The sequence below is a fragment of the Varroa destructor genome, unplaced genomic scaffold (genome assembly GCF_002443255.2).
Source record: "Varroa destructor unplaced genomic scaffold, Vdes_3.0 BEIS01000002.1, whole genome shotgun sequence".
NCBI lineage: Eukaryota > Metazoa > Arthropoda > Arachnida > Mesostigmata > Varroidae > Varroa > Varroa destructor.
Window position 1 is genome coordinate 23972123 of NW_019211455.1, and position 20747 is coordinate 23992869.

The 20747-nt window shown below is 39.9% G+C and overlaps 1 protein-coding gene across 2 annotated transcripts in view; it reads right to left on the bottom strand.

Moving 5' to 3' along the window:
• Positions 1-20747, bottom strand: part of LOC111244675 (E3 ubiquitin-protein ligase RNF181-like) — a 112248-nt gene that overhangs the window by 12801 nt on the left and 78700 nt on the right. Inside the window, exon 1 of one of the 2 annotated variants that reach the window (XM_022791997.2) lies at positions 8645-8857. The exons of the other annotated variant lie outside the window; for it this stretch is intronic. Within the exon in view, the coding sequence (XP_022647732.1) occupies positions 8645-8674 (30 nt within the window). The 5' untranslated portion in view covers positions 8675-8857. Of the gene's footprint in view, positions 1-8644; positions 8858-20747 lie in introns of those variants that run through there. 2 annotated transcript variants of the gene reach the window in all.

Here is a 20747-nt window from a genome sequence, read left to right on the forward strand (position 1 = left end):
ATGAAACGAGAACGGCTCCGAAGGCAGAGACGCAAAAGAAGGGTGATATGCACTCAAAAACTGAAAAAGCTTTAGCGTCGACGAGTAGATATAAAAAAGCGTGTATACCAGCATCCGCCTGCCTTGTAGTGCTAGGACATGCTTTTTCTTTCCTACTTATCACTTTCTCCATTCTTCTTATACTCGTCCTATATCTATGTAAGAAATAGAGAACTAACACAGACTGTATAAGCGTTCATTCCCCGCACGTCGATCCGATGACGCACGAGAAAATTGGTGATAAGTATTCGTCGGTGTTTCGGCCGTGCGTTCTTCCTTAGTCTGGGCCTTCGGCAGCTGTTGTCGACGTTGCGAGCGGTACCAGTAGCGATGATAGCAAGGAAGTTGTGGTTTGGGCACGATTGGTGCGATCCGATGTGTCGCGCTGACGCAATGCACGCAGTGGCTGTAGCAACAAGGGCAACGTCAACAAAGGCTAACTGACGAATTGCATAATATATCCACATCCGTGGCACGCGCTTCGTTTCTCATATGTTGGTTTGGTGGGAGTTGCGTCGAACAGATCAATGGCGACGACACGATGAGGTTTACAGGAACAGACGACTAGGATCGCTACTGATGCTATCACATGAGGCACCATTGCACGGACTAGGTAGGGGAACTGATCAATGGACGAAAGCATCTACTCAAATCCATGCGACTAGATTGAACAGCCACTCGTAGTTACGTATAGTTTCAAAAACAAACGGTCGGCAACATCACGAAGCTTTGTCACTACATGGCCATTCTCTCCCTATAATAGAACAGCCAACTGTACATATCACGTGAGCATCTCTGTCCTGCTAGCCCATATTTGAGAGAAGTTAATAAGACTGAAATTTTAAGGAAAAGCGCAACCCAGTTCACCTTTGAATAGAGTAAGAAATCATGAAAATTGTTGCTGCATATAATTCTGTATATACTAATACCAGTTCAAGCATGCGTTTTATCACCTATACATGTGCATATAGCAACGGTATACGCACAGGCGGCAGTAAAAGCAACCAAGTTGAAAGATCCATTTGTGGATGAGGCGCATTGTTCTCCGCTGCTCAGGACACTGACATTCAGATTTTACGTTGGAAGATTTAAATCTGATGCGCACTATTCCGTTTCTATTCTAACCGTCACAAAATACAGAGCTGCAAGCTGCAAGCTGCCCTAATCCCGCCAAAAACCCCGCAGTGAAAGGGCGTGAAAAGGCCTTTCGGAACGTATGATACGGTAAATGCAAGGGAAAAGTTATTCCTGCCAGATGCAGTTTGTGATCGCTGTGTAAGAAAAGAACCCTTCCTGTAGGAGGTAGTATGTTAGAGAGAAGGTGATACGATTTGTGGGACTAAAGGGCTGTGTTTCGAAAAAACAAAGAGGAGTTAGAGGGAAAGGCGGCTGGGTTTTAAAGCGTAGGGAGGCGAGAGAACAGAAAAGCAGCAAGATGAGTCAGTTGGTAGTAATCGTGGTGCTGCTGGCTATCTTCACCTTCTGATCGCGTGCAATATACTTTGGGAGCCACAATGGCGCCGTTGCGCCGGCGTTCCTTGCTTTGCACAGCAAGCATAAGGACAGCAAACGCTGAAGCTGAGAAGTGAGGGTTATATCTGTGTAGGCCAGCGCTTATGGCGACGACATCGGCTGTAGAGGTCGGCATTGCAAAGTAAGCAAAATTGCACTATAGAATACAGGCTATCGCTTCGGCCGTATATCCTATTCACCTGCTGTCACGTAGTCTAAGAGTCATGTAAAACCTACATTCTAAACTTACTCGTCCGCGCGGAAACCAAGAGTACGTACAGATTAGTAAGATCACGGGAAGAACATGAGTTCTTGAAAAGTTTCAGCGGACATCGTTAGCCAAATAGCAAGTATCGTATTAATACGTAATAAAGAGAGAAAAGAGGCTTTGCGGACCTTTACACTAGATTTGTCACGTTTCCATTTACCTCTCTTGAACCCCGTGTGGGGTTCAAGAGAGGTAAACGGAAACTTTGTCGTTCTTAATTCATTAAAAATTACACGAACTATAACGAGCGCATAAATTTACTTGCATCCTTCGTCTAATAACCTATGATTATTGGACATTTTCTTTTAATATACGTTAACTCACATCTAGCATAGCGTCAATGTCTGTATGTTTTTTTGCTAGCAGCTTTCTGCTAGTAGTCCTCCGTAGACATTATTATATGCCCATAATAGCTCGTGACGGGCTGTTGCAAGCGATCAGATTGTGCACATATCACTCCTTCTAAAATTACAGATATCTTCTACTTACTTTCGATACTTACCTATTCAATACTCTGAAAGTTCATCTTACCTTAGAATGTACATAGACATTGCAATAATTATAGTTAGCATTGTACGGAACTATGAAGTCTTCATTAAGAAGCCATATCGTGACGAGAAATGTTAACGCTAAAAATGCCGCACATGTTCATGCCTGACTACATCAACACAATTAAGTTGAAATGAGGATGAGGTTCACATAGATATTTTATTCAAATAACGCTGTCTTCACTGATACGTAAATTCATCGCTAGATAGAAAACCCATTGAATCACAAATATATGCAACCTTTCCTTTTTTTTTGGGGACTCATTTGCGAACACCAAGCTCTACCATTTACTTCATTTCGTAGAACGATGAAATTGTCTACCAGGAACACAAAATAAACGCATACAGTACTACACTGAGGCGTCCTAATCAGGACTATAAAAAATCAACAAACTACAAGCAGAACGTTTATTTGATGTCAGTTATTTTCACTGGTACCCCGTTCAGACATATGGTGCTTGGGTAATCGAACTCTTTCAACGGAGGATTTCAAGGAGATCACCAATAGGTTGAGCCAATGGTCATTATAGCTTCGAAGAAAATTGCTTTTGGCATGTCAAAACTTGTGTCCCGTCGTGGCTGATTTGGTCGGAGACACGTCTGACTAGCCCTGTTCAGCAAATCTTTTTAGTGCAATCCCAAGTTTCAATTAACAGTTTGCCGTTGGCGAATTAACCACCGCCAATATGTCCCTACGGACCAATGGAATCTGTTGAAAGCAGTATGTGCCATGCTACTTGCGAAAGTTACACACGTAGTACAAAGCAAAAGTAGAAAAATTTCATCCATATTTTTTTACCGTAACAAATCAACCAATTTTTGAAGCATTTTTACAATTAATTTGGCTTTCGAATTGTGTTTTTCCTATAAATATTTCAGCCAGGCCGGAGACTAGCTCTGATCTGACCGCTCCGAGCGTCTGCGGATTGACTGATTAATCGACCTAATTAGCGCTAGTTGTGTTGTATTTCGTTTTCTATTTTATCAAAATATCTACTTTTTACTATGCGCCACTTTAATATGTAGTAGACGCACTTGTGGGGGGTCGGCCCGCTGATCATCTCAATGAGTTTGATTCCTTGCTGATGATGAAATTATCTTCTTAACCTTTCATTTATAACATTATTGTTTCGCAATAATAGCTATTTTTTTATAACATTATTTATGTCGCTAGACAACTCTCGACTTTTTTTTTGTTTGTGATATGTTGGTTCTGCTACATTTCTACGACGACATCACTGGCTTCTCAATGCTGGTTGGCTTTAGGATGCTCGCTAGGTGGACGTCCGTCGACCAATTTTAACGGACGTATGTATGTGAATTGAATGAGCCATTGGTACTACTAACACTAAACATTTTGATCGATGGAGCTGACTAAATTATCGATCTCGTCCCGGTATGTTGTCGGGTTTTGAAAGTGTTTAATATGTAAAAACAGACATATCTACACATATTACATCAAATGAGGATTGCCTCTGTTTCCAGAACACAAACAATGCTCAAGGGCCTTCCTACCTTTTTTTTTTTTGGTCAATAAATACATGTACATATATTGCTTTGGCAGTTTGGATTACTTCCTAAAAATATATCAGGGAGAAGCTTATTGACAAACATCAATCTCACATTAGCAGCTTTAATTTTCCAATTGAAATTATTATTAAAATCGCTCAAAAAATACGCAAAAGCAATTCGAAATGTATTTTTATCTACTGATTACATAAGTAAGCCGGTACAATCAACAGAGGTATCGCTAGTTACTTTCAAAAACTGCCATTTTCACCTATTGGGGTTGTTTCGTATTTGGAGTCGGCCCGTTAGGGTATTTCCATTGTTAGGTTAAATGTTCACCTGTGAAACGCCATTACCAATCTGAATACTAATTTTTATTGCTAAGCTCGTCATCTATAGAAAGAGGTGGGAAAATATTTTTTGTTATGTTTGCTAAACATTGCTTTTCGCCACACTAACCGCTTCAACCTTCTAACTGATAGCTATCAGAGTTTAGTTTGCAAAAACATCTGATTTTTCGTCAGAATAAATATTCATCCACAGCCAAAAGAAGGATACAACAAATGCCACGTTTGGCTTTCTTCCCCATTCACGCCGAAACACCCACGTCAAATATAAATAAATATACTGAATTTGTTTGCGATTTGACAAAACATGTCGATTGTTAAGGAAAAAAATCTCTCTCAAACACGAAGCCATGCTAAACAAAGCGTAATTTTTACTTGAAAACTGATATTGAGATATCGAAACATGTGGAACTAATAGATTCAGCCGACTGAAGACCTTCTGCTTGTAAGAAGAATGACCCCTTTTGCGTAGACCTCCATGTAAACATTCAGACTGCCATCAGAAGATACTTTCTACAAGAGTCCCAACAAAATATAGCATGTCTCAGCTAGCACAATTTTCTAATGTAAGCGCGTATAAGATTTCATGCACGATCCCTCAAATTTAACACATTAGCATTCTAACCCCCATAAAAGACACGAACTACTTCTCCTATAAAAAGTAATCTCATATTTAAAGAAATCCGATTATAAATCATTTAGGTAAATATCACCGATATGTTCCTAAAATGCAAAAAAGAAGAATATCAAAAACCTTTGCCTAAACCCAATTCTGTGCCTAAAGCTAAGAAAAACAAACAAATTTTACGTATAAATGTGTTACAAGTAACAATTGTCGAGCAAGAGAATGGCTAATTTACTCAAGATAACATTACGCTGTATGGGATAGAAAAATAGACTTCCTTGGGAGAAACGTATTTATCCAATTGGCTTCACCACATGGACAAGTTTTCCCAGGACAAAAGCCTTCCAGTACAGAAAATTGGCCCAATTTGATTGTATTTGAGAAGATTCGAGTCTCGCAAATAAACTGACCAAGAGATGGGCACGAATTTTTAGTATAGACAGATAGATTTGTTAGTGAACACAAAAACTCTGAGAACTTTATCTAGGTGTTCTTTGCGTGTAATAACGAACCCTGCCCGTAAGTATTCTGTGGACCGCATTGTCCTGTTGTATAGAGGGAATACGAACGGTTGGAACGAAACTGAATGGAAACGCTTCTCTTTTTTTTTGCGTACGTAATCACTAACTTTATAAGACTGCCTAAATGGTCGCCATGTAAGTGTATTTCTGTCAGAATAATCGCAAATACTCTTCAATCAAAAATCTATTTTTACTAGCTGTATGTTAATTTTTTTTTTAAATGCATACAAAAGTCTTGTTGTTATTTTGAAATAGGTGTGGACAGACGGGCTGCGTCCTGTAATGCTTGCTGGGTAGAATCTCTTGCATAAAATTTTCGCTGAATTTTAGGTATACCCTCATATAAGCTCACCGCGAAATATTTGCTAACAGCTTGAGATTTGACCTGCTGTATATGAGGCACACCCATTATCGACGTTCAGACGTTTGCGCATATAGGCCTTCTACGAGGAGAATTCCCTATTCTTTAGAGACCACTTCTACCACGTACTTGAAAACACTATTAGCAACCTACACGGAATCGAAAGGCAGGGCCCGACATTAACAGGCCTCCAAGAAAGATACATACGACTTCAGCCATATTGTCTTGTTCACGTTTATGTGTGTAGGAACGCTGCCTACTGCATACCACAAACGGCACCATTGAATTATTCAGAAAATGTATTAGTTCTTTATCCGTTGTGTCTAGTTTTTACTAGATACAAATAACAAATAAGATAGTTAGTTATACGTAAAGAAACTTCAATACAGATAACTCTGGTAATATTTCAGCAGATGCGCCACAAACAATAAGATCCAATGTAACGATAACTCGAACTTACATTTGAAGCTCGTGTACTTGCTTGTCCTGTCCTTACTGACCAAATGGAAAAAAAAACTGATAAGTACCGTCAGGATATAATAACTGAGCTCATTGCGCAGCAGGCCTGAGTTCGAGCTTCGGTACGATTTAAAACAGAAGATCTGGACTGATTTGATACGTGTATCAGCCAGGTGTTTCTGCATCAAGTCAGAGCGAGGTCAGTAAACTGATACAGTTCGGCTCTGAGTTGGGTAAGACGATGGCAAAAGGAGTATGCGTATCAAACATTAAGGTGATCATTGTAATGCATTATGTATAAAATGGAACAATATTAGAAAACACGGGCCCATTGCAGAATTTCGAAAAAAGAATCGATCGCGTCATTACGCTACACAGTATCGTTCGAACATCTGCGTACATAGTCAATCAATTTAGCATTCAAAGCTATTTCTATCTACTGTATTTGGAAGACTGACGAAACGCGGAACCACTCCTAGTTATTTACCGTCACTACGGATATGCACAATGGCTGTCTGAAATGGCAACTGGTAACAACTGTTGTAGGTAATACGCCATGAGCGTACAGAGAAACCGACTGCGACATCAGCAAACCGGGACTGACATGCCAAATCAGATCATGCGACTAGAGAGCAGGGTACCGCAGTAAAATGCTGGCTTAAGACATAATGCTAGGTGACGTATTCTATTAGTTTATCTATTTATCTACCATCTAACTAATATTAAACCTATATGACACTTTCGAAGGAATGTTCGCTGCATGCGGGCGGATAGCACCTCACAATATGCTGCAACTGCGGGCCATCAGTTGATTGAAAAAGGCCACTTTCAATCCAATTAGGCTCTATCTACAGTTGAACGATTACGAAATGTACCGTTCAACTCTCATAAATCGGGTTTGTATATAATATCGATGTGCTTCAACGGTACGGTTCTGCTTTTCCACTTGTTCAATATAGCCAGTTACTCTGTCCTGAATATATAATTAGAAGACATGTTATATGTCGTCGCTATGGCTAACGTCATGTAACGCCAACATGTCTAATGTTCGTGTCCGATGCGACCAGTTAGATAAATTTCCGTTACAGACTACATAATTTATGTGAAATAAATTATACAGTCTGGAACAGAGCGCTCAACACATTCATATATTTACAGGACATTGCATTTACAGGATCATTGGCTTTACATCATAATCTTCGAATGAACTCGTCCGAAATTGGACGCAATGGACTCACATTATAGGTTAACGTCATCACACTTCTCGATACGGATCAGCACAAGCGGCAAAGAAAGAAGGTGGCAAACTTGAGTGTGTGTTCTACGACGATTTCGTAGCGGCGTTGGGCAATGATCGGCTGGTGAAAAAGGATGAGCCTATCTGGTCTCTACTAGCACAATTCACTGCTGCTGTTGCTATTGAAGGGTCGACCTGTAAGCTATTTCCGCCGGCTTACCTATTACCCTTACGTACAATTCAGTTTTAAATACACTTGACTAGTGACGCTGGTACGGCACGTACCAGCATGTGTGTCTAAAATAATCAAGATTTCATATTACGTTTGCGATTGCTAGTGACGTTGAAAAATTGAACAATTATGAAAGAAAAAAAAAAAAAAAAAAAAGAGTTTATTCGGGGGAGTTGTTTAACTTGAAGAGGGTAGTCATAACATAAAACTTTATTCTGGAAATAGACAAACGATAAGATTTCCTTGAGAGGAGAGTTAGGAACACAGTTCCAAGCTATGCGAAGCGGGCGATCCCGGGGCCTCGACCTGGCAATTAGTAACGGACGGTAAAGAAGAGAAAAATAAATGACGCGTAACAGGTAAGCCAGTAGAGCATATAATAAGGTTTTGTACAGTACTAAGTTTTGATGATGGATTGATTAGCAAGCTAAGGCACCGGGAACTGGTGGGAGAAAGCAGAAACCGCACCGAGAATTCAAAAAATACCACGCAGGGCATCATTCCATTGAACGAAGATGCTGGCATAAACAGAGATTTCTGAACAAAGGTAAGTTTTGACGGCAGGCTAACGGAACCGAAATATAAAAGGGCAGAAGTAGCACAGACACATTTAGAATGAGAGCCAGTGATACGGACTTATCAAACGGAACTGCAGTGTAACAGGAGACGGAAATAGGAGAGCAGAATTGCTTAACCAATCAGGGTAGCTGTCAATAACGGTTATGAGGGTAGCACCCACATTTACTAGTAAAGTCGTGTTATGAATGTATAACTAAAACAGTAAGATCTTATTTGACTACAATATTATACACTATTAGAAATTCTAGTCACAGCTCTAAAATTGCCTCGCGGAACGACGTCCGCCTCAAACGGATATAAGAGGTAAAAAAAAATTGAAGCCAGAAGCCTTTTGGGAAATGGTGGTGGTCTTTACACGGTAACGGCGCGGTGAAAATTTTAGTAGGAACAACAAAAGTTTTACTCACGAGTCGGAATAGGCCATGGCGTTTCTGCATCGTATATTACTCGTACAGGCAACCGGCGTACTGCTCGCATTTACGCTACAGGCTTTTCTGGCTGTTAGACGCAAACAACGACGTCGCTGGTCGTTAAACGGGCAATCGAAATAAGTTTCGTGAAGTCGAAGTGCGTCATTTACTCAGACATAATTTCAGCGTTCCAATTGGCGATGCGGCAACGATTTATGCCTAATTCGCACCTTAATTTCAATCAGAACTCTATACAAACATTTATCTAGGTCGCAAGATCTAGGTCGAGTGTTCCTGCAAACAATTTTATTATAACTATTGCAATAGTGTTGTGCCGACAACGAAGTCCTCTACTTCGAATTCGACAGACCATCAAATCGAAATGACGGCCGCAGTAGACACATTGAATCAATTAGATTCGGCATAAACGACACAGCTTTTGAACTACTAAGTGATCCAATTAGGAAAAATCAATGCTGAATGCTTTTATTGCCTCATTTAGTTGGTCTATTAATTTCCTTCACGTTGCCGTCGGTTCGTCTAACGCCCGAATGATGCTTTCTGTGCCATATAACGGTTGCTGTATATCCTGAATTGGCGTACTTCGCCTTCTTAGTTCCCCATCAAAAATAAGCAGTGACAAGTGTGCCACCCGTTCAAGGTATAGCGGAAAACAAATATAGCATAAGTATTTTCGTTTTAATTAAGCTAAAACTATTCGCTGTTTTGGCATATTGCGATATGCGCGAAGTTAATTGCAACTATGTAAAGGTCTTATAGTTCACCGCAATACGTCACTCCCTAGCAGCGGGATTTCGACGTGTCAGCCTGTGCTAACGTCAACACAAACCGACCCTTCTTAGGATTGCTACCTAATCAAGGCTAGCCGTCACTGGTTTTCGGCGGCGAACCTTGCGAGGGCCTGTACTTTACACAAATCCTTAGCCATCCTATTCAGGGTTATCTGCAAAAGTCAATTTACACTTGTTCTGGATCCATCTCGCTTATCCGCTCCTGTGATTCGAAATGCTTCTGTAGCCGCTTCGGAACGTTCCAGACTAAGTTTCGTGAACGGCCAGCCTACAGGTTCTGCAGGAAGTCATGATCGTATTGTGTATTATGCTCTTCATTTTATGAACTTGAACCATTCCATAACTTATATAAGATACGGAACGGGTGAAGATACTCTTTCGTATATCTCAATACGTTCGTGCCCTTCTGGCCGAATACGCGTTTTTCTTTCTTAAGTTTTCAAACGTACGCGAAATAAGACCAGCTACAATCTTTGGCGGCATAAGTTACAACGAGATATCTACATCGACCGTTGTTGCCTCTACCATTTTTCCTCCAGCCTTTTGCAATACCAAGTCTTTGCCAACAGCAACCATCAATAGTGGCGTCCTCTATGGCAGTTTTTTCGAAAAAACAGCAGCTCGGGCGAAAAAAATGTTTACCTCAAGCTACTTGTTCAATGGAACAGGAATTTCTCTCTAGTCTGTCTCTCTGCATAGCCTAGGCTAAATGTATTTTGCTATTATAGCACTGCTGATTATAGTCGAATACGACTTGCCGCCTGTTTCTGATGAGTTTGCCTCGGCATTTCCTCTTCTAAGTTTGATCGTCGCTTTGCCGTTATTGGCGAAAACCGCGGGGCCTACGTTAACAGGATTAATGAAGTCTGGATTCCTGAGTTTTTATTAATCAACGACTAAGGCCTTGTTTCGATCTTGACTTGAATAAGAAAGGCTTTTAGATTTTAAAAGTAAGCTGCGTATCGCTAAAAGAAAAAAACGATATACTGAAACCAATCAAACTAATTATAGACTAATTGAATTAGCAAAGGGAATTGAGAAATAAAATTTATTTTTGGGAATGACCATGTTTCCAACAAGTGTATACTAAACAGCCAGTTGAATGTCAATGTGTTGATTCATCCAAGATCAGAAGTTGTAGAGAGAGTATAGAAACCTGCTTCATCAAATGGCCATCGAAGGTGCTAACTATTGCATTGCTCCGTAATTTCAGCCTGTAATCTATTTTAGCTCCCTGTGATTGTGTGGACTTGTGCATACTGAACCTTTATATATGAACTGCCGTAAAATGCAGAACTGTGTCACATCACTGTGATAACTCTATATATAATCTATATATATATAGAAGCATCCCAGGACGATGCTATCTATCTAAGCTTCTTTAGGTCTTTTTAAATCGATTTGAGACGGCATACGTTAGGTATATTTTATATGAGTTCTTTGCAGAAGCACGTTAGTATATGAAGAGGTTAGGTTCTCTATATTATTATTCTCATAACGCAAGGCACCTTTCAAAAGATGTATAAGCTAGGGTAAACAAGAAAAATAATTGAGCATTTATTGCCGGGTTTTTGCCTCGAAAGAACTAAAGTTGTAAGAACCTACAACGTACCCCTGTTTATTGTGTATGGAGGGAGCTTAACGCTTCAGCATCAAGCCCAATCGGAAGCCACTGAAAAGACTGGCAGGTCACAAGCATATGTACATATTTTTTTTAATCAGAGATATATATATATATATATTAATCAGAAATTTGCGTATGATATACTTCGGAAACTGTATCTGAATAATCAGTGTGCTAAAAGCGTCAGTACTGACGTTCACATATGCTTATTTAATATAACTAACTTGCTCTCACCTCGATTATCGCTTCTTTAGGTAATTCTCAATAACGTTCCTTTGCTAATCCGCAGGTAAATGTTTTAAATTTAAAATTAAAATAAAATTTTTACTTTTTATGTGACTATAGGTCAAGAAAAATTGGTGTGTGGTTGTGTAGGTGTCGCTCAAATACACTGTGTAAGGAAACATCCAGAAGACTTATATGTTCCGGTGAAAGCGGGTCAGACGTCCTAAAAAAACACAAAAAGGTCTCAAGAAAGTTTGCCAATGAAGTTTATTTAGATGATTCATTTCTCAGTAGCGCCCTTTTTTTCGAAAATAGTGGTTCTTTCCATACCAAATATCGTGGACTATCCCATTTTTTTGGCATCTTGATCTTTTATTAAATTAAAAATTAACATTTGAAACCTTAAAATCTAAATCCTATCGAGGATCATTCGCTCTGCGTTACATATATCTTCCTCAAAGCCCCATGTGGGCTGGCAATAAGGTAACTTTGCAATGATAAGAAATCATTTGTTATTTTAGTACTTCGCGCGAAGGCATTGAAGGGTAGCTGAGCTTCGCCTTTATTCCCTTCCTGCCTCCGCCATAGTAAATATGTGGAAAAACAACTAGCTTTTCTGGCATGCCGGAAACAGCGGATGGGTAGATACATGCGCTGAAAAACAGCCTGCCGCTTAATGTTTGTATGTGATGTGCCCATTTAATTAGAATTGAAAACAATTATTGCCTAGTGAATTTAACAAAGTAGACTGCTACATATAAAGAGTGCGCTCGTCGTACATTGCCAGTTATGATGATTGGGAGTAACGGAGGAGGTCAATTAAAAGAAACTTGAACTAGTGAGGTGAAATACAACACAGCCGATGTATGTAAGCTTCAAACATCACGCCCGCCGTAGTAGAGCTGAACAGGACCAAAGCTGGAAAATTAGGCCCTTTAGGAATTTTACGACAGGATTATCTGAAGCTGTTGTTAATGCTGCAAAGCTATTTTGGCTCGTGAGGAAAGGACAGCGATGTGTTGCCGTAGTTGATACAGGGGGGGGGGGGGGATAGGGCTGTAGGACTGAATATTTGGTAATACAGGTTATGGCAGATAGGTCGTGTTGTTTCGACGATGTTCCGCTGGCCCTAGCGATCGATCATAGCGGGAATGGTGAGTTCAACATGAGGAGCCGTCTGCCACATGTAGCATAATACGCGTAGTGAAAGAGAGGCGCATGAATAGGAGTGTCTCTAGAAGCATTTGGTAGCGCTAACATTACCGTACATTTAAAGTGAAAAGCTGTTATGCCAGCAGTTTCCGGTATTACCCTGCTACCAGTAGCGTGCCAATCTATCATTACAAGCAGAAGAAACCTGTTGGTTCTTCCATAGCGCCAGCTATCCGATAGGTCAATAAAAAGTTGTGCGGGAATATGAATAATTGTATCATCAAAGTCTTCATTTTACTGTCGGCCCGCAGACGTTACTGCAACTACAAGTTTTGGGACACGCGACCAACGAACACACAGCACAGAAAGCTGTTATAGCGGTAAATTTTAAGTACTTCTTCAACGGGAGTCTAACAATTCGGACAAAATCAATCGCAGCTCGTTTCGATAGGGTTGGCCATAAGAGTCACTTTCTCTCATAGTTACTATGTGGATCTAAAAAATCTATAAGTAGAACTTTAACGATCATGCAGTGACGCTGCCCGTACCGAGCATCAGAGCGCTGCCTGACAATGGTGGTGTGAGACAACCTATCAGAACGAGATAATATTGCAAATATTACTATCAGTTAGACGAGATAGATGTACAGGGCATTTTCAGCTAAAGTAACAATGAAAACACGTGTCACACATACGAGGTTAAGTATACGCGGAAGTTTGAAATGCTACCATATCAAGTAACTGTTACAAAATGAATGGATATGACCTGTGAAGTTTACAAATATCATGGAATAGTATTGTTCATTACTGTTATTGGACCTGGGGAGTTGCATTAGTAGGAAGAATGAGGGTGTCTCACTATGAAATTAATGAGTTTTATCGGGTGTCTGTTGCTGTCTGACGGGTTGGCAATCAGGATACTTGAAGTTCATGGCAGTGCATAGTACGTAAGAATGTGGACATCCTCGATAATCTTAACAAAATAGTTAAACCGCCCCTTCGCAAGCCAGCTATCTACTGAGTCACTTTTTCCTTTTTTGAAGTGAAGCTCAGTTCTCCTTGTCTCGAAATAGATACCTCTTTGTGAAATTTCGTTCGGATCACTTAACAACTGACAACTACTAAGATCTGCATAAATAAAAGATCTACTTCTGTAACACATTCGTGTAGAAGAATCTAAATTCTTACAATTAACTATCAACTAAATTACATCTTCAAGCAAAAATGATTGTTTCATATGTAACATAAGTAAAGTGTTAAATTATCAAACAATTAAACAAATTATCATAGTGTTTAAATACTAAGTGTCATTGAGAGTCACGTTTTACAACGCAGTTGTTGATAATAGTTGCCCCATCGTGTCGATGGCGATAACTTTACGTTGGCATATGCGAGCGGCGGCCATATATAACGAGTTATGGTATTTTTACTCATTTATAATAACAATCTACATTTTTTTTTCATTCGAAACCTCCACCTATGTTTCTATATGAGACGTTGACGCTCAGTGTTGGGCAAATGAATCCAACTCGGTAGCGTTAGACATTAGCGCAAGCAATTTTAGTCGCCAGGATAATTTTATTAAGTTATTTGCTCACTATACAAAATAGGCTAGAGATAGCTTGGAACGATGCTCGTATACTTTTTGCCAGCCAACCAGCCTGAAGGTGAAAAACATTAGCCACGTTTTTTATTAGTTTATTACACTCAAATGCACGCGCTAGTGTTTGTTTTTAATTATTCTTATTATAATTGGCAGAATTTAAGTTTTCTTAATATAACAGCGCACGTATTTAGAAACCTCTGCCTATTTAGTTCACATTTTTGTATTGCTGTTTTTTAGTGCTATGCATATACGTATGTATATACATATGTGTGTATATATACCGTATATCGAGTATCCAGCCTAACATTGAAATGATTGAAGGAAATAGCGCTCTGAAATAACTTCGTTTGCAGAGGTTCCAGTTATAACGCTGACACTATGACCCTTACGACACCTAATAACTTACTTACGACGATATGCCCGGTATGGCCTCTAGTACTCGCAGTAGCACCTACAGCACAAAATAAAAAAACGTTAGCTACGACCATGAGAAGGGAAACCATTACGATGCAATGTACACAGTCAACTAGACCGCTTTTGCTGAGCGGTCCGATCAGGCCCATGAGGAGACAACAGTTATTCCAGAAGCGAACTTCTCATATTGGATTAAAGAAACTAACCATAGTATGCATCCAATATAAAATCCGCTGTTAAGTTGAATGAACTGGGTTATTTATGATGTAGGCGCAATAAAAGGTACATTCAGAGCTGTGGTTCGTTCAGTAAACTTGGTACTTGATAAAAGCCTTATGACGCTTTCGGGTGTTAATGGTTACTTATTCATTTTGGCAAAACTGAGTTATTTGAACGGCGTAATATACCCGCTACGGCAATACAGCACATCTGTGAAATAAGTGGAAATAAAATCTATTGGAAATACTCGTTGCAGAAAATAGAGCCCGTAATGTTGGGGTCGGGAAACGGAATTGATGACGGTGGCAGGTGCAGTCAATTTCAGCTCAGGAATCACAGGTTTAAATACATATTTCCTGGTCCAAAATTATGCAATGGAAAATACGTACGATGGCATTGTATTTGTACTTGGCCAGAGCATGATCTTGATTCGACGTATTTTACTGCACGTTACTTTAAATAGAAATTTTCAAATTAAAATATAGTTTTCGTCCGTTAATTAGCCTGTTAGTATAAAAGGTATCTATTGAAAATTTTTCTGCACGAAAGGTACGACTGACTACGACGTAAGTTAAAGACTGTTTGCAAGAGTCTAATTGGACTCAATCGACGTTTTCTGCTACAGTGGACCCATTCCGCTTCAATGATTTTGCCGCCTGACATGCACATTGCAACATAGTCATTTGTGACGAGTTGGGTAAGTTCTTCTTTCTCTTGCCCAACCTTAGCTTTATAAAACAGGGCATCCGTTTCTAGAAGTTTCCAACGAAATATCTTTTCACATAAGTTATGAAACTTTGTCATCCATCGATTCAAACATGGTTATATCTAACACGCACATAGAAGAATACCACGTGATGCCGGTATTGAATCGTCTCGTGTGCTTATAAGTTTTGTTTACGCATGAAGACAAAACAAAACACTTACATTATCTTTGTACACGCAATTAGCAAACATATGGCCCTTTCCGTATATCAATTATGTGCAAGTGTTAGAAACAACAACAACAACTTAGTAGTTCCCTTTGAGCTCGCTTACTCGCCTTGAAGTTGTCCTATTTAAACCTTTCGTAGTATTTAACAGACGATGTATGCTATGTATTTGGTCGTGAGCCTCACCTTGAGTTTCTTTTTCTATGCTACTTTTTTTTTACCATTCTTTTTTTACCTTCTAAATCTATTCGTCTGTGATCTGCGCTGATCAGCTCCCGTACCTGTTTCCTAAAACCAGTGTTAAAATAGGCGCTCTCATGATCAGTGCAAGAACAAAAAGCAGTGCAGATTTTCTTCGACATCTTAGCTTGTTGTCTGGTCTCGACCGAAACTGATTTACTCAGTCCTTGTTGTTTTTAACGAACAGCTGCAAGGTGGACAGAGGCGCCTACTACGTGAAATGGATTATTAAATCAAATATTCAATGAGTAAAAATAGCGTTATGCTGCAGTCAACATCACCTCATATATCAGCTAAGTTGGACGGGACGGCTGACTGGCAAAGACTGTGACCCGAATGTAATATTGAGACTGTACTAATTTTAGCAAGTAAGTTTGCTTTACTGCGCGATCATTTTCGTGTGTTTAATGATATTGTCGTCAACCGGATGTACACAGGATCTATCCTCGGTCACGCATGACGCTAACAGTCACTTAATTGTTTGCCAACCACCAAACTCTACGAGGTGCAATCAAATGTTCTTCGTAAACGAATATGGCTGTTCTTGCCTATACGAAGGTGCAGTCCTAACGGCGAGTCGATTTCGAAAAGCTACGAAAGCGGTCCGAGATAATTCGCTCATGTATGTGCCTCATATCTACTGGTTGAAGGTGATTTACTTAGTTTGATATGAGATCTTGAAACAACTGTCAAAAATTGGCTGAGGAAATGAAGTATGAGTAGCCGACTATTATCAAGCATCTTGGATTTACGAAATATTGTCGAAAATTACGATACCAAAGGTCCCGTAAACAGGGCGAAACGTACAAAAGACTTCTCGTTATATTTCGACGTTTCGCCTGCAACCGGGCGAGATGCAGTAATTGTTAAAGCTTCCCACGCAAAATACCCACGGGTAACAAGAAGGGTGTGTCAATGCCAATATGAAGCAGAGATACAGGTAAATTCAGGGTTTACTCAAACTTCTACCCGGAAAACATTAGAGATTACGTCTTGTGACTTGCTCGGGTATGCTCGACAGACGGGAGACGACCAATAACGATCCATCCTAGAACGTGTCCTAGCTCGTTCCGCCATACGAGATCATTATGCTGCCTAGTAAAAATTTGTGTGAGACGTCCGTTTGCATGGCCGTACTTTTAGGATATCGAATAAACAGATTATCACTTTCGATAATCACCGACAAATGAAGTTCACATGCCAATATGTGTATATGAGGAGTGTCCAGAACACTGACTGGACCAGTTTTTCAGCAATAGATCTGAGAATTTTTAGCAAGACAGCAGGCAAACATTAGTTTAACTAGAATTGGGAATCGTAGAAAGTGGTTGCGAGTACAAAGTAACTTAATTAAGTTTGTTGACAGGTGAACGAGTGGCATTGCCTTCGAAACAACCGAATGTAACGTCCTCTACTTACCTGCGTACTGGAAATCCATTTATTCAAGTATAATTTTGTTCCGTATAAGAAAACATTGTAAAAAGCAAATATATACCTCATAGTAGCATTTAGTAACTCTGCTAAGACGAAGGGTCTGAAGCAACACATTCTCATGAAATTAGTGAAGGTCCGATTATCAACATGGGTTTCTGACAGCCGGCAGGCAATACGGATGGCAAAAACGTCTTGTTTTTTTTTTAACACAGAAGGGAAGCGCCTTTCTCTTATCTTAAGCTGAACTCGTGATAACATGAAGTCATGAAAACTATTCAAATGTGTACCATGTGTCGCTTGTTATATTTTCGAACAGCATATGCTCTAGGGCCATTAAATAAACTATCTAAACGAATAAAAATAGAAAATAACTTGTGTAACCTGTGTGCAAAATGTAATCTTGTACATTGCAGCTCGATAAGTGTTGATAAGATATATCGACCTATTTGAGCCAGTGGGTTATCATCCTGCTGGATGTATGGTGCTATCTTTTCGTTATACGAGTTGTAAATTTGTCTACCAGCATCTGGTATCTCGTTGAAAAAACAATCTCCCGTTCCAGTGTCTGCCTCCATAGTCTCTATTCATATCTAAGAACTACACCGTATCTCGTTAATTTCCATTGACATAAGAAATGTCAATGGCAGTGCTATGCATGCATTCATCTGTGGGCCTGTAAGTATGCGACAGGTTTGCAAGCTTTTTTGTGTTCAAGCTCCTTCGTTCAAACGGCCTGGTGTCCAGCGAAGAAGATGCCAAATAATTCGCCCATTCCTAAAACCAAAATAGGCCACCGCTTTCCTTTTTGTGAGCCTCTACCATGGTATCGACTTTCTCGGACGGCCGAATGACATCTATCCGCGGTCAAGTCACGCTAACAACACAGAGAACGGTACGTAGAGATGCCTGCTCACTATGCGTGCCTGACTGCGTGCTTACATCGAGAACGGAAACAGTGGCCAACTTGTAGTCTATGTTTCCTCGAGCGTGGATAATGTCACAGGCAAGCGCATCGATACGGCAAGTATAGCATGATAGATAGCATGGCTGATTTAAACAGAAAGTCTCAAATAACGGTTCTATTGGATTGTCTTGATTTGAAGCTACGAGACGCATCGATGTAAATAGTCTGCCACATAATAGTTCGCTGTATTATCATCAACATGTGTGGCCTGTCTAAAAAGTAATCGAGGTTTTAGAGAGATCTTACAGATATCAGTTTGGACATTTCGGAGCCCCCATGTAAATTTATGGCCGGTCCAATATACTGGGTATATTGACACAAAACTTCAAAATTTGGCTATGTTACGAAGTTCGTGCCCCCTGCGAATTGCTTTTCTACGGGCCTTAAGCATTGCCTGTTGATGATGAATAGAGGTAGATTTACAAATCAGGCAGGAAGCAACCTTGTATTATAAGGTCCCATTCTCAATGGTAGAGTAACTAAGTGTTTTGAGAAATAAATACACACAACTTCTTGAAAGCAATAATATAATGCCACTCTACCTTTTTCAATTTTACTGACTATATATGTATAGTCAAGTGGTTTCTGTGTACGCAATATGCGCTGCTTTCCTAACGATACGAACATACTTTGGCTGGGCAGAACCAAATACTGTTGTACCTTAGCACGAGCACCAATGGCGTATTACCTGCTTCACTGCTCATTTCCCCACTACGTTAGCGGCATTGATTCTTATCTGGACCGGAACAGGTAAAAGCGGTAACGTTGAAAGCCCCAGCACTATCGTCCGAATAGAAGGAAATGCCAATTGGCTGTATCAGTAGCGAACCTACGTAGTAATTACTATGAAATAGTAACTATAGAGAGGTCACTGTGTTGATTACTCTAGCGCTGTTATCCTCCGCCGTTCGCTGAAGTGCATTGCCCTGAGGTCTTTGAATGCCTAAATACTTGGAAGCTCACATGGCGAAAAGGGCCTGCAATAAATTATGCTACGTGAATCTGGCCTCGAAGTCGCAGATTGGGTACAATCTTTTCGAACATTTGGATTTGTAGTAGACCCTTATCAAAATACTGTTAGACAGGTTCGTATCACGTAACTTCTACGCAAATCAGAGTTTAGCAATACACTACGAGGTAGTCGTCGGGCCAATCGTGGCTTAACTATTCCCATTCTTTTTTTTTGCTGATGGCGTTTATCGCAGTTTCAGTTCTGCCCATCCACACTTTCATTTTGATTGTATCAGTATCATCGTGTTGTATCAGCTTCTGATCTGGAAAAAGTATTGTAAAGGGAGGGCGAAATATAGAGGGCAAAAATATACGGCATATGCTATAACAGGAATCATTAGCAAAGAGGTCCTTTCTGGTCACGTGTCACTGCAGTGATTAGGCAATAATAATGACAACAAGGCCAGCATATATAAATTCGATTGGAAATATGGCTGTTACGCTTATCAGCCATGAATCAGTCCGGATATACGTACCGAGAGTGCGGGTAGATAACGGCACGCATTGCCCAACATCAGCGACAGCTTTTTGAATCATACAATGAATAAATAATAAATGAGACGCTGTTGAATTTTCTCGAGCAAATATATATATATATATATATATTTATCAACTGGATCTATAAAATATAGATTTATGTACACAAACGAAAATATCATGGAGCGCCAATACTTCAATTCAGATTACTCAGTGAACAGGTGCTTGATGCTATAAACCCTGTACGAGGCTACCATTTGTTTCGATAACTAACGAAAATCAATATCCATTTCATTTTTCCGCCTTTCAAAGGCCGAATATGAACTGAAGGCTGTAGGCGATAGGCAGGTATTAGTGGACGATAATTCGGTCTGTTCGGTAACCAAAATCCTCTCAATGAAAACGCAGGACCGAGTGTTACGCAATGCAAATTCTCTCACGGTGCAGGCAGGAACCGAAGTAATAGCGGTTAGCGCATATACTGTCGATTGCTTATGGCCAATTTCTGCCTTGTTGGCCGACTGGACAATAGCTCGTAAGGCTGTCCTTCTTCCAAAGGTTTAGATTTTCGAGATATGTGGCAAAGTACTGAAAACACTGCATCGATGGAAATCGAAGAAATAGCTCAAATGATCTTAGTGGTGACTGAGTCATCACTTGGCATCATTTTCTTACATTTCGTTGGTCGATGTAGTACAACGATATCAGACCACGACTTCGTTTTGAATCATTCTTTGTACGTAAAATAATAGCACGCTAGTACCGAAAAGGGAAATTTAGTGATGAAATTTGTAAAGATTATTTGTAAAAGAGGGCAGGAAGGAGAACAAACTTTTGTCGATAGTTCGCGAGCAAGGTTGCGAAACTTTCAAAAGCCAAGTCCAATCCGACGCATGCGATATACTAAAAATTAAACAGCATTTAAATTTAGGACATCTACAGGGTCAATGGCTATTGTTCCTACTAGAAATAGGATTTGCGTACTACGGTT